Source organism: Urocampus carinirostris, chromosome 4, assembly GCF_059441175.1.
Source record: "Urocampus carinirostris isolate Australia breed hairy pipefish chromosome 4, RoL_Ucar_1.0, whole genome shotgun sequence".
NCBI classification, from domain to species: domain Eukaryota; kingdom Metazoa; phylum Chordata; class Actinopteri; order Syngnathiformes; family Syngnathidae; genus Urocampus; species Urocampus carinirostris.
This window is the reverse complement of record NC_142352.1, coordinates 19448682-19462890: the sequence shown is the minus strand read 5'-3', so window position 1 is coordinate 19462890 and position 14209 is coordinate 19448682. Positions and strand designations below refer to the sequence as shown.

The following is a 14209-nucleotide window of genomic DNA, read 5'->3' as shown; positions in this document are numbered from 1 at the left end:
ACACATCGGTCTCGTGCAGCATTTACTGTGTGTTCTTTGTCTGAACAAAATAAACGATAAGGTGATATGAATGAGAATAAAAACAATTCAATCTGAAATCCGGGAAGGCGTGAACTAGCGATAACGAAGCACGAAGTAGCCATGGGTCTCTGTACCTCTACATATGAATCCATTCCCTAGATTGTGCTTGTATCTAGAATTGCTAAGAAGTTTCCTAAGAAGTTTTCTTGGAAACGAGTACTTGAGGAAACGTACAATTGTTCAACTGTACTGTTCAACATCCTTTTTTTTCTGATAAAAGACAAGGATTTCAAGCTTTCTTTTCATTTGTCCGATGCCTAGATAGCTACAATACAAAATTTTCTGTAGCCCTTCAAAAATGAGTCAAGAATTCCCAACTTCCCATTCGTGAGAAAAGTCTGACACTGAATGAGTTAATATTCAAAAATAGGTGATGCACAAAGGACGCGAAAGTCAAACCGCAAAATTGCAAGGAAAAACTGCATCACAAAAATAAAAAACCACAACACCACAAGAGACTTCCATTATATGTGATTTGGTGGTGACCTTCGGACACGCTCGGTTGTAGCTACCCGAATGTATTACAACAGCCGAACTGCATCAGCAGTTTTGTACCCCCCTGTTCTGTTCTCCTGCATTCAAAACACATCTGCCTCCATTACCACAGATCATCATCAATCGCCGTCCCGGGAGTGCCAAAGCAGAATAAAGGAGACGGCCTGAGCTGGTGGATATGGCTTGCACGCTTGACTGGAAACTGAGGGCCTCCATGTCAGGGAGGTTCTTCGATATGAATCTCTGGGTCAGATGACATCGAATTACCATACGTGTATCATAGAATAGATTCGGTGTGTAATCGCACGGTGACTGCTCTGCATATCCCAAGTGAAAACGAATTTCCATTTTAATCGAAGCAAATGAGAATTACAAGATAGCGAAGGAACAGTTGTATTTACACTATAGGCAAAAATAAGTACTGTACAGTAGTCTCTCAGGTTAAGGCATATCTTGCTTACGAAATCTTCACATAGTAATTTGGAATACAATGTTTTTTCAGTCCCTTGTTAAATGATTTTCCCCAACATGTAACATCAACTAAATTATTTCACGTACCCAAAGTTGTACAAAACTCCAACTATTCAGCGTTTGTGTGCATGACAATTAATGTTTATAAGATGTCTGTCTGCTAATGGTTGATGTCATATAACTTTCTGGTCTGCTAATGGTTTGCGATCGGGAACATTACGAATAAGGAAGTAGTTAAAGCAGATGTCTTCTAAGGGAAGGAAAATTGTGTTTTAAAATCATATAACGTTTGTCTCATATCATTAGGAAAGCAAGAGATTTGAGTAAACCACAGTTTCATTTAGTCTTTATTGCTTATTGAAACGTTGAACTCATTTTAGTCTTTGCTGTTGTCTATAAGGTCCCACGAAGTCAAAAATGTTTTGACAAAATTGACACTTGCATTTATCTTATGTTACTCAACTCTACAATAGGAGTTTTAGTATGGATTTTCAAAAATAAAACTAGCTTTATCTGTTTACTTCAAAATCCTTATTTGATGCTTACTTGTTATACAATTACTTAAAACGACTTCTGAATTACTCTGATAATAAATAGGGCAACAAAGACCAAGGCTCGATCCGAATACTCTCACTTCCACGCAATGTTACCTCTTAATATAGAAAAGTGTGTTCACGATCAGAGTAAGAAAGTCTGAATCCTCAGCAAATCAGAGTAAAACAAAGTCAGGTTGTTTAGGTACATTTTTTATGAATACCTACATATTTTGTATGGGAAAACATGTTTCGGTTCTTGAACAGTTCGGCGTTCAAACACAGACCTTGAAGCGTTATGGTCGAGTATCGGGGTATGTCCGTGTTTATGTTTTTGAGTGGAAAACCTACAAAGGGTTCTACTAAAAAATAAGTTATGACACAGTTATCAGGAAGCAATTTCCTAATTCCTGGAATAAGAGTTTCCGACCTGGTTCCCGTTAGTGCCCTTTAAAGACAACTGAGGTGCCCGGAGACCCATTTTGAAATTAGCTCACTAGTGCTGGGCCATTGTGATTTTCAAGTAAAATGATCTTTTTAGTGGTTGACTCAGTCTATTCAAGCCTACAATAATCAACCTGGTAATAACATAGTAACAACATATTATACCGATGCACATCAAAGGTTCTCCTTTCTGCCAATAAGAAACAAAAAGAAGCTCTCAGCTTAAAAAAGGTCAGAGATCCCCGTCCTAGAGGAATCATTCCTGTCCCTTTACAAATAAGTGAGTTGTTGGTAAGTGAAAAAGGAATTCATGGGATTGAGCCCAAATCGACTTTCTCACAGTCAAGTCAAGTTTATTTGTATAGACCTGTATCACAAGCAGACCCAAAGGGCTTCACAGAACACAGACTATTGGAAACTACAGACTATTATTGCACCATCTCCTGATCTAAAACCTACATGAGCGCAAGGAAAAACTCAAAAACCTCAACATGAGGAAAATGAAGAAACCTTTAGAAGGTACCGCACATGAGGTAATCCCCCTTCCGGGATGACCAGGCTGCAATGGATGTTGCATTAACAAACAAAAAGATTAAAAAAATTAAGTATACAAACCACCACAAGCATTTAGTCAATAAAAGTAATTAAAATACCAATAATACATCAATAAATACAGTATTGTGTGTATTTTGGGTGTCAACCCACCATGATCAATCACGCTGCATTACTATTGACAGTCTCTAGCTGCCAACAACTGTTTTTTATATGATGCGAGTCGTCTTTGTGCTTTGTTGTTGTATGGTCAAGCTCTATTCACTATGTCCTTCAATTTTGCATGGTATCCAGTCAGGAATGGGGTAACGGTCAGCTATTAGGAAGGCATGGTCAGGAAGCTCCACCTACCAGAAATCTGCCCTTCGGTAAGATACATTGCCAAGATGACCTGTCCTCCATGCGCCTCCAAAGCAATGCAACCGTCACCAGATCCTAAATCCACAAGGAGCCCCTTTCGATTTTTGAGCAATGTTATGACGTTCCGTAATAAAAGTGGGACTCGTAAGAAGCCTGGCTGGAGGACCCCTATCCTAGCGTAAACAGCAAGACCAGTTCCAGAAGCAATCTGACATGAAATATTTGCTAGAGAACGTTGGAGCAATCCAAAAATTGAAATTCTAAAAAAATACTAGACAAGGTTAACGCTAAAAGATTTAATTTTATGTGCGGTGTATGTCTTTTACTCTTGGAAACTCTTGAAACACTCCGTACACAAGCGTCAATAAACCATCAACTTTTCAAGGATGCAACCTATATATCAACATTTCCTTCAAACACACGTAAACCAGTAAAGTGTGCGTGTGCTGAGAGTGATCGACAGCGAGACAGACAAAGGAAAAGGATGATTGATGACTCCCATTCTCCTTTGAGGCAGGTAATGCTCCAAACCCCGAAAAAGAGGCTAAAGAAGGGGCAGCTATTAATTTACCAGCTGACAGACGCAAATTTGTTTGATGTGATGAATTGTGACAGGTTGATATTTGGACATTCAAACTTTTAGTTGTGCTGGAGAGATTTATAAAACTGGGACGAGTCACGCTTCTAGGATGAACTATGAACTGAAACAAGGGAGATTAAGTTGATTGTAGTTTTTTTATTTTAACTAGGTGATCCAAATTGGAAATGACAAAATATGACGTGAAATAATACATGCCTAAAACTACAAATCCTTTTTTATTGTTTGCTTAAAAACCGGTGAACAAACAAGTGTGGTGATAATTTTTTCGTTTGAGATCTAAATATATATATTTATATATATATATATATATATATATATAAATATATATATATATATATATACACTGTATATCTGTCTGTCTGTTTATTTGTTTGTCCACCCAAGAAAAAGGGAAAATTAGTTTAGATATGACCAGCATATTTCACAGTCAGGCAGGTTACCCTACATTTGAAAAATGCCAAAACAAGTCAACTTAGCACTTTGGGTTTTGTTGACTCAGCATTTATTCCCAGAAAGATATTCCACTCTTACAGGAAGAACACCATTAAATAAGAACATCTTCTACGGGTAGTTAGGTAGGTTATCCTAGATGAGAAAATGGCCAAAAAGCTTACTCAGCACTTTTGGTTTTGTTGACTCAGCATTGTTTCCCAGGAAGACATTCCACTCTCCTAGGCCAGAATAAGATTAAATATCAACAATTGTATGGATTGCATCATTTTGTAATTAAGGTATCAAGAAAAATGTATTGGAGAAAATAGATCAGTCTCTAATTTTCTTTTTTTCAACTAATAAGATAACTCTACCAGTCCAAAATGTGTCACTCTACCAGAGAGTTGACCAAAATGTGCAAGAGGCCTTTTGTGGCCCACCAAACTTTATCCAGAGTACAATACAATGTAATTTATTGCCATTGTAACATGTCAAAAGGACAACAAATTTTCCAAGACCTGGTGCAATAAATTTAATCCCAAAAAATTTAAATCAAAGTTTAGAAAAATAAGTTAAGAGTAGTAGTAGGTTATACTTGTTTTTTTAAGTGCATCTTAGTAATGACATATTAAACTATTAGTCTCTCACACTTATAAGTAACAAAATAGTAGCTCTCAGCTTCTGAAACAGTTACACAGTTAAGTCCGTTCTTTATTCATAGGACGTCTGTTCATGTACCATCCCGGTGAGTTTTATGTAACCCCAAATTAACAATTTAGATCGGCAGCTAAATCCGTCAAATCCCCACAAGCCAGCGAGCATACCCCATCACCCTTGATTGATTTTGCAGTCTGTATACAGTCTATTGTACCCAGTGATCGCCAACAGCCCCCTGGCCTCTTATCGGATTTTCTGTGTTTGTTTTCCAGCGTGCCAAGAAAGAAGGCCGATCAATGGCGTGAGTTATGACGCGACAGCGTTGCAACTCAAAACAGTCTCTCAAACAACCCAAAAAGACGGACGCTCGTCTGCTTGCTCCTCCTCCATCACTATCACCACTGACACGGCGCATTAATCACGCAACTCTCTCCATTAGTCCAGTTAACGTTGTCCCTTGTGCACATTAACACCACTGACAACTTTAAATTAACTGGAAGATTTTCTTTCTCTGTAGGGGACAAACAAGTAAAAACTATACAACCCCATACAGCCGCAAACCATATATGTTGTAGTTAATTGTGTGTTTAATGAAAACCGGCCTGAAGGGAGTTGGGCGCTGCCAGGGTGTACTTGTCCAAGACACACCGCAAGAGGTGGTTACCCGATGATATAAACGGTTGAGGGATCCCAGAATCTTGAAATGTTTGATAATTGTTTTGTTTGTAGCTTCTTCATCATAATATGAATTAGTTGGTGCTGGCTTCAACAGCACAACCCACTGCTACTAGTGCTGTAAGCACAGTGGCAATTTGAATGGGACATTCATTTTGAATGGGACCATTGAACATTTGAGTACAAAGTGTAATAACAGTGTTATTACTGTGTTATTACCAGAAGCAAGTGAAAAAAGAACAGATACATCTCACCGAATTTACAACTTCATGCTAACAACCGGTTTTCTGCCGGTAACATCTTCCAGACCCAGCACCAACTCTCACAATTGCCTCGGGAATTGTCTAGTAAATATTATTATATACATTTAAATGGGTACATGTTTCAGTTATGTTTTGGGGACATATTTTAGTGTGTGACTACTTTAAAGCAGTTTCAGGGGGTCGGCTTATATGTGATGTAGGCTTATATGTGGTTATATAGCATACAGAAATAGTTTTTTCAAGGGATAGCTGAATAACATGATGTCAAACATTGTAAATTATCAACATTCTTTTATAAGTGGTCATGTTTTAGAGATTCAAGAAAAGTGCTTTTGCTGCCCATACGGATAGCCTCCTGCTTCTGCATTCTAATACTTAGACCAACTTTTTAATTAAAAAGATTCAAGAACAAGATTCAAGCAATTTTCAAACCTTGAAAACACAACATTAAAGTTTAAGCATTTTCAAGGATTTCAAGCACCTGTACGAACCATTTTTACTTATCACTGGAAGATAACGGATACTGAACAAAAGAATGTTTTTCTGCAGAGATCTAATTGTGGAATTTCCTGTGGCACACTATACAAGATCTGACGGCACACAGCTTGTAAAACACTGCGTTGAAAGTCAATCCAAAAATATTGTTCAGTCCTTTGCACAGGACAGGAATAACTGTAAAAGTCATTGGAATTTTCTGCATTTTATTAATGCACACCGGAGGCCAACCTTCTAAATCTGGAAGTCTCTGAGAAATCTCCGCCACAGAAGCTTTGATGAGAAGTGACGAGAAGATACTTCCATATATTAGCGCTCTGTGAGCCAGTGTCATTAGATATTATGCCCCCTATCCTTCACCGCTCTGCGGGCATGTCACTCGCCCAATTTCAATTTCCCTGTTGATGGGATAGGAAGGCTCAGGCTGACGACCCCGTTTGCTGACCCTGGGGTTGCTGGATGGATGTGGGGGGGATTTGGAGGGGACAGATACAGGAGCCTCATGAATTATGGAGGACTTTAACGGTGCGTTCAACTTTGGCCGTCACGCCTCTGTATCGCCGCTCAGTATCTCGCTGATAAATGGGCATCAAGTCCAAATAAGACTGCTCGTGCTGGTTATTCAGGGGGCGTTATATTTTAGCTCCGTTTACGACAAAAATGTGAAACTACAGATGACATATTGGATTTTGTCGGTGTGTTTCATACAAGGCCGACTCAAGAATCTGCAATTATTTGACTGCAATTTAATAAAAGCTAAAGCCCTGTGCACACTTTATGCCTCAAGTGTCAAAGTTATATCCCACAGGCCACATGTGGCCTGCTATATTATTTCATGTGGCCCAAGAGACAATCCTGAGAGAAACACAAGATAAAAATTTGCCACAATGACCTGCAGTTTTCAATCATTCCACTGGATGTTGGCAAAGCCAGGCGCCACAGCAATTCACCCACTGTAGCTGTATTTTCTGACTACCATTCAACAACCAGAGAACATTAAGGCAAACCATTCCTGTTATTTTACTCAAAATGAAAGTCACAGTTGGCTGTTTAAGGAAATACGGAAAATTCAAAATAATAATTAAAAATAACACCTGGGGTCTTTGCAGAAGTACCTTTAGCTCCTTGAAATAATATATATGGAATCCAACAACTATGTTCCTATCTTCCGGTCAATATTTTCATAAAATTAAAAAAAAAAAAAGCGGAAACACTTTAAAATCATTGAACCGATCATTTAAGTGTATGTATTCTAATGTTGTCACTTTCCAGTTTGCGCAAGTTTTCCCTCGGTAAATAAACTGTAGTGGAAATTAATTCATTTGTTGTTTTGCTCTTTTTTTACAGATGCAAGGTGATAAACACTACAAGAGATTAAATCTCAGTGAAGGAAAAAATATGGGGAAGTTGTCATTTACACCTTTAGCTGCAGAACGCTAACAGCGCAGTCCTCCGCACACTTGAAGCCATTTTCAGAAGTACTCAAGAGTTATGTTTTCGGATCATGTGACCATTAAAGAAGGCGACTACTAGAGTCAGACAGCGGTGACTAAGATGAGCACATATTTACTAGTACGCCGAAAGAAAAGAAGGTAGAGGACATTACCGGCATGCAATAACACAGCAAAGCCATCAAAATTAAAAAAGGACTCACCTTAACTACAACCTATTTGACCTGTTGCTCAACTCAATGATATGCACTACATGCCCCTTAAAACTAAGACTAAAAGGCTGAGAGACAGTTTCTTCCCCAGGGCCATCACCACCGTAGACAAGAGTGAAAAACTTAAAAATATATATGTTTCCAGTTGGATGGAAAAATGGGTACCTATTTAGGAAGTTTGGTTGCTGCTAAATGTTTTTGCTCTACTTTTCATTGTACTTTTATACAACTTAGGCCAGTCTCCAAGCACTAACTTGTAAACATTCTTCCCAATTTATCCTTACATACATTTATCTTATTTGTCTCTTTTTAGTCTTTATTACATGTTTACCCTGAAGTGCCATGTCTAATCTTGCCGCAATCAATGTTTACTGCGTTATTAAATAATGACAATAAAGGCAATTCAAGTCAAAAGAAGAATGAGCGTTTTGTCGTGAAAATGTGGTGAAATTCATATATTTCTAGACGACAGTGGAAGGGTAACTACGTTGCTAACATGAGTGCTAGATCGCAACGCAGATGTGAAAAGTCAGCTTTTTGTGTTGTTGCCTTGTTGGTTGCCACAGTATTGAACCGAATAGCATTCACTTGTCATCATTCCTCAAAGATTAAAGAAAACAACAACAAGACAATGACTTTGATGATACCAAAAGGGAACTAAAGCATGTTACTTTCCGTGATGTACAACTCAGATGCATAAATTCAGGAATGTGTTTATTTGTGGGTGAAAAAGTTTATATATTGGGAGCACGTAAATATTGGACAAAGAATCATTAAACGTCACATTTTGGTCATGTTATGTATTACAAAAATAAAGTTAGGAATAAAAGACTATTTTTTTCTTCTAGAAAGGCGTCTGAAATATTTCTATACATGGTGTTTTAAATTTAGAGTGCATGCATTTTGGAAAATGGCAATAAGTTTCACACTTCGAGACTGATGGCCAAAATTATCAAACATCTTTGATACTTGACGCCATTGGGTCAGTGCCGTTTTTCTACATAGAGTAAATACCTTGGTTCACTCAGATGTGCTTTACAGGGTTCGTAATCCTTTTAATGCCTAAATACAAGAACTTTTTAAGGATTTTCGAAGCCAATTTTCTAATTTCTCCAGTACCATCATATGAAAAAAAAACATGTGAATCATGTATTTGCAAAGCCACAAATATATCTGTGATGTACATGTGCAAATTTTAATCTTGTGTGTGCATTTATCAAGAAATGTTATTTTTGGATCTTGAGAAATCACGAATATGTTCATTTTGACAAAAATCTCCCCCCATACAAGTGTTGGGTAAAAATAACGAATGATATGTAGCTTCCATTTTTAGTTACAGGAAGTTCTTCACACTACAATTTTTCACCAGTAAACACAACCTTCATTTTTTGCATGGCCCATAGTAAATGTCCATAATTGATTTGTAAACCTCGAAAGAAAATCAACATTTCATAGTGCACTGTTTAGGTTTAGCATACACCTGTCCTCTTGGGTGTATCCCGTGGGGGGCGATGACGTTTCATAGTACAATGCCATACAAACCAATGCAAGCTCCAGTTAACCACGAGGGAAGACAAAATGAAATGGCAAAGCAAAGCCACCAGAGAGCGATGTTGGCGTCGTTTCTAAGCAGACTTGTTGAGAAACACGGCAACGATTTCAAGCATTTACAATCACTTCCCCCAAAATTCAAGTAATTTTTCAATCCTTGAAAACACAATATTAAGAATCAAGCACTTCCGAGGTTTTCAAGCACCCGTACAAACCCCGGCCTCAGTGCAATGCAAGTGTGCATATAAAATATGGGAAAAAGTGTGTGTTTGGCACTTGACTAATATATCTTTGACTTATCCATCCATCCGTTTTAATGGAAAACGAGCTAATTTGAGGGCCGTATTATGACGCCTAAAAGAACTATGCCAACTAAAGGTAAACAAAATAAAATATAATAAATGAACAAATAAAATGAGAAAGAAAATCAACAGAACAGGCTTAAATGTTTTTTAGGAGCACAATCTTGTTAACAGTCGGAATGACTTCATATTGCTAAATTGCCCGTAGATAGTTCTAAAATTGACTACATTATTAGCATAGTTGTGAGCAGAACTTACCATCCATTCAGAGATGATTACGTCCACTTTCTCCACAGGAAGACTGACATCTTCAATCCGGCCTTTGAGCAAAGTGATTTTGTCCTCTAGCTTATTGGACCTGCAGGGGGAAGAAAACAGTGAAGCTTTAAGAAACTGGTAAAAGAAAAAACAAAAACAGCAGCTAAACTCGAGTGGGCTCTAGTGGTTTCAAGCCAAATCTCGATTGCTGACATATTTCATTACAGGGCTGCTCGCTCAGCCACATTCTGGCGTCCCTCACGGAGGGGTAGACTGCCCCGTGTTTGGGTGCAGTGAGATGGAAAAAAATAACTTTAGAGCGGTGCTTTCAGTTCTGCAGGAATGTCGAAAGACTAAAGTGGGGAAGGTGGAAAAAAATCCAACAAAAACACAACAGAAAAAAAAAATCAGAACAGATATATAAATGCGAGTGCAGTGTTTGTTTGCCCGCGTCCTAGACGCATCATTTTTGCTGGGGACGCATAGTCTCAAATAAACGTGCGTACCCGGGACGCAACCTTTTTGCCACAAAATTGTCATTATTACCCGATTACTTTTTTTTAACAAAGATTTACTGCACTCCAAACTTTTCTTCAGGCAGATCCGCCATTGTTGTTTTGGTCTCGCAGTTGGAGTTTTCGTCTGCACGCCGATCTCGGCCAACGAGATCTCATTGTGTAGTGAAAGGAAGTCAGTCTTTTTTTAGAGAACTGGCTTTTTTGGCTCAACTTATTTGATGATTGATATTTCGAATTATGTTGTATAAAGAAGTTAAGAAAAAAAAGGATGTATAAAAGGAGAAAATAAAAAAGACAGGTTTGTGGTTATCCCTTTAATCGGTATATTACCAACAATAATTTGATGCAGAAAATGAATTAATAATTTGATGATTAAAACTGAATGAATATAAAGATTTGTATTATATATTTGTCGCTGATTTACGATTTCATCCTCGATAACACTAAATTTTGGGGACCCATAGATCTCTGTTGGAACCCATAGATTTTTGAGGATGCAAGTCCCCGGGACCCATCACTTTTCAGAGGTAAAATGAACACTGCGAGTGTGTAGATGTAATGGGATCGATAATGCGACCAATTTAACTGCAAATGTGGCTAAAATTACTCATTGGATTGATTTTAACAAGTCAGGTTGTATACAAGTTTTGGGATGCTATAACTTGCTTCACTTTTCACAGTCTTGCTGCCTCATAGATTTTCATCATACGTCGTGTTCTGCATTCGGATTGTCTCAACAGTCCCCAAGACAGTAGGTATTGGTAAAACAATAAAATACAAGTTTAAACGTTTAGTATACAGGCTTAGGCTTGTAACAAGGGATTGCTCTTTTGTTTCAGTGTATATTCAGTGTATTGTCAAATAATTGTAAAGTAAAATAATGGTTTCGACTTCTAGGCGGAAAATGGGTCAGGGCTTAAAAGTATTGACAAGGGTGTGGAGGAAATACTGTATTTGTGTGTAAAGCGTGCCCTTTTTTTTTCCAATTAAAAATCATGATGATTGTTTGACTTTTTCTGAAAGCATCAAGTGATAATTACTGTGGCCATGATTCAAAACCTACATTAATAACTATGAACACAATACCAACATTAAATTTACAATGTACCGTATTTTCCGCACTATAAGGCGCACCTAAAAGCCTTTATTTTTTTCAAAAGCTGACCATGTGCCTTATAATACAGTGCGCCTTATTTATGGAACAAAATTAATTTGCAAAGTCTTGCAACTAACTTGCAGCCGCCGACTAGATTTTCCCCCGAACGCCAAGTAGTCCGCGGTGTATGCTGGGATTTATTTACCGGCGTTTCATTGGCTAACCAATGTGTCAATCATCATTTGAATCGATCACTATTGGCTAAAGTTATTCGGAGGTCAAGGGGAGGGTCTTTTTTATCATTTACAGGCTGGCATTGGCTTGAACGGCAAAACAAAGCCTGCAATTGGCCAAAAAAGACGTGTCAATCATCATTTGAATGGATCACTATTGGCTAAAGTTATTCGGAGGTCAATGGGCGGATCCTTTTTATCATTTACAGGCTGGCATTGGCTTGAACGGCAAAACAAAGCCTGCAATCGGCCGAAAAAGATGAATGCGTATAGCACGTGGCTGACGGCATACAGAAAGCATTTTTTTACTATTTTGTATTTGTAAATATTTTATTTCTCCTGGATTTACTAAACTCACGGATATAAGAGGACCACGGCTGCACATTATTATGAACACAACGACTTCGGTGAGCTACTCTGGCTATATATATTATCCCTGTATCTTGTTTCAGACTGAACTCGATGTTTCTGTGATAAACGGTGCAGATAATGGATGGAATGGAGTGTCTATTTTTAAATTAAACTCAATTCCAAGTGTTTATTGTCATAGGCACAGTAAAGTTGCGAGCGAAAAAGAAAATAGAAACTAAGGAATGGTTGGCATTTCTTGAATCCCAAGACTTGAACCTTCCGAATGATGGAACGATGCATTTGAGTGACATCGTACGGACACCGCATCCGCACATGTTCTCGACACGTATTTGCGTCTTTGCAAGCTTTCGGAATGTTAAGGGGGTAATAATTTTGACTGAACTATCTGACTGTTTTGTCGATGTTCCCATTGTAGCGCCTTATAATCCGGTGCGTCTTGTGTATGTCAAAAATAGGACCAAAAACTATTTTTTCGGGGTGCGCCCTATAACCCGGTGCGCCTTATAGTGCGGAAAATACGGTATTTATTTCATGTCCTATAAAGTCCGATTCATCATCAGATGCACCAAATAGTTTTTTTTCCTCATTGTGCATTTTTGCTTTAATTCATATCTTCCAGGACAACTTTGTTTTTTCCAATTTCCAAAACTCGTCAAAATTGCCACTGTTGTCTATTTATATACTGTACAACACAAAAAGCATGCCACAATTGCATCCATCAACATATAGAGTAAGTCTATATTTCTGCCAAGCAGAGTACGCGCATGACTTGTACACACAAGGGAACAGCAATGGAGCTCACTTTTAGAGCAAACAACTGCCGAAATTCATTAATGCTGGTGAGTGACATGAATGAAATGTTCCTTTCAGAGCCCCCAAACATTGAAAATCACATTTTTGGAGTGAAGAGAGCTAATAAGCACGGTACTTCATTGATGCCTTATCTAATGTAGAAGTTAAATGCAGAAATTACTTCTATTTGCATAATACCAATGATTGTGCATACCCCCAACCCCTGATCGGATTCCTCGCAAACAACTTATATAGGGAGTGCTTTGTTTGTGACTAGGTATATACACAATTCAGTTGAATTGTTCCAAAAACAAGAATTCCGATCTAAGTTGGATAACTCCCACCATGTAAACATACTCAATCCGCAGGTTCGAGAGCGTTCTCCATTCGGGCCCTGGGGCTGTGGAATTCTCTTCCCCCCGAGATTCAATCTGCAACCTTTAGTGGAAATGTTTAAATCCAAGCTTAAAACACACTTCTACTCTATAGGATATGAATGACCTATATTTTATGTTGATAAAATGTGTATTATTTGCCCTCATGTAGGGTTTAGACGAGGGTATGGTGTCATAATAGTCTGTAATAATAGGTTGCAATACTCTTTGATCTGTGCAGCCCTTTGAGACACTTTGTGATAAAAGGCTATACAAATAAACATGACTTGAATCAATGACAGAGACAACGTATGGAGCAAGAAACAACCCGGCAAAGAGGGATGCTGCTTCCAAACTACGAATCAGCACACGGGAAACAAAAGAAAATCCTCTGATAGGTTTGAGTGTACTGTCACCTTTTAAAGTGATACTTTAACTCTAAGAAGTATGTATTCACCCGAGGATCGTATTAATAAAAACAAGTTTAAGAAATTCGATTCACAGATGACGCAAACGTCACATAGCGAAATGGCAAGGGGATGCTCTACTACGAACTCAAACTAGGAAAGTGTTATTGAAGGATCGAGGAACAAGTTAGGAACCGTATGATTACGAGTACCTTTTGAATGATCCCTCCCATCCAGAGTATTAATCTCTGTGAATATTCCATTATCATGACACCTAATGTTACAGAGGACAGAATAATTACTCAGACCGACCCAGGGTTTATTTCTGCAGTGGTGATGCTTATCTTAAAGTGCCTACCCCCATCTCGACTGCTCTGCTCAGGCTGCTATCACATCCTTCCAGATTCAGACACCCCCCTGGCCCTCACCCATAATACTGTCTTCATTACAGGCAAACACTGTAAACTCATTATTACAGTAATTTAGAGGACAATGTCAGAGCTTGGAACAAAGTCGTGTTTGTGCCGCTTAAGACGGAAAAACGTAGGAAATGTAAATGATCTGTGTTCCTGAGCTGGAAAGCC

The 14209-nt window shown here is 38.3% G+C and overlaps 1 protein-coding gene and 1 long non-coding RNA gene across 3 annotated transcripts in view; one reads left to right on the top strand and one right to left on the bottom strand.

Annotated features, from left to right (window-relative positions):
- Positions 1-14209, bottom strand: part of prmt3 (protein arginine methyltransferase 3) — an 87645-nt gene that overhangs the window by 51588 nt on the left and 21848 nt on the right. For both annotated transcript variants that reach the window (XM_088333844.1, XM_088333843.1), the window contains exon 10: positions 9834-9933. In XM_088333844.1, the coding sequence (XP_088189970.1) occupies positions 9834-9933 (100 nt within the window). The remainder of the gene's footprint in view (positions 1-9833; positions 9934-14209) is intronic.
- Positions 3177-7803, top strand: LOC148367056 (uncharacterized). The gene is made up of 3 exons (XR_015850188.1): positions 3177-3453; positions 4899-4927; positions 7407-7803. It is a non-coding gene; the product is annotated as an uncharacterized LOC148367056 (long non-coding RNA).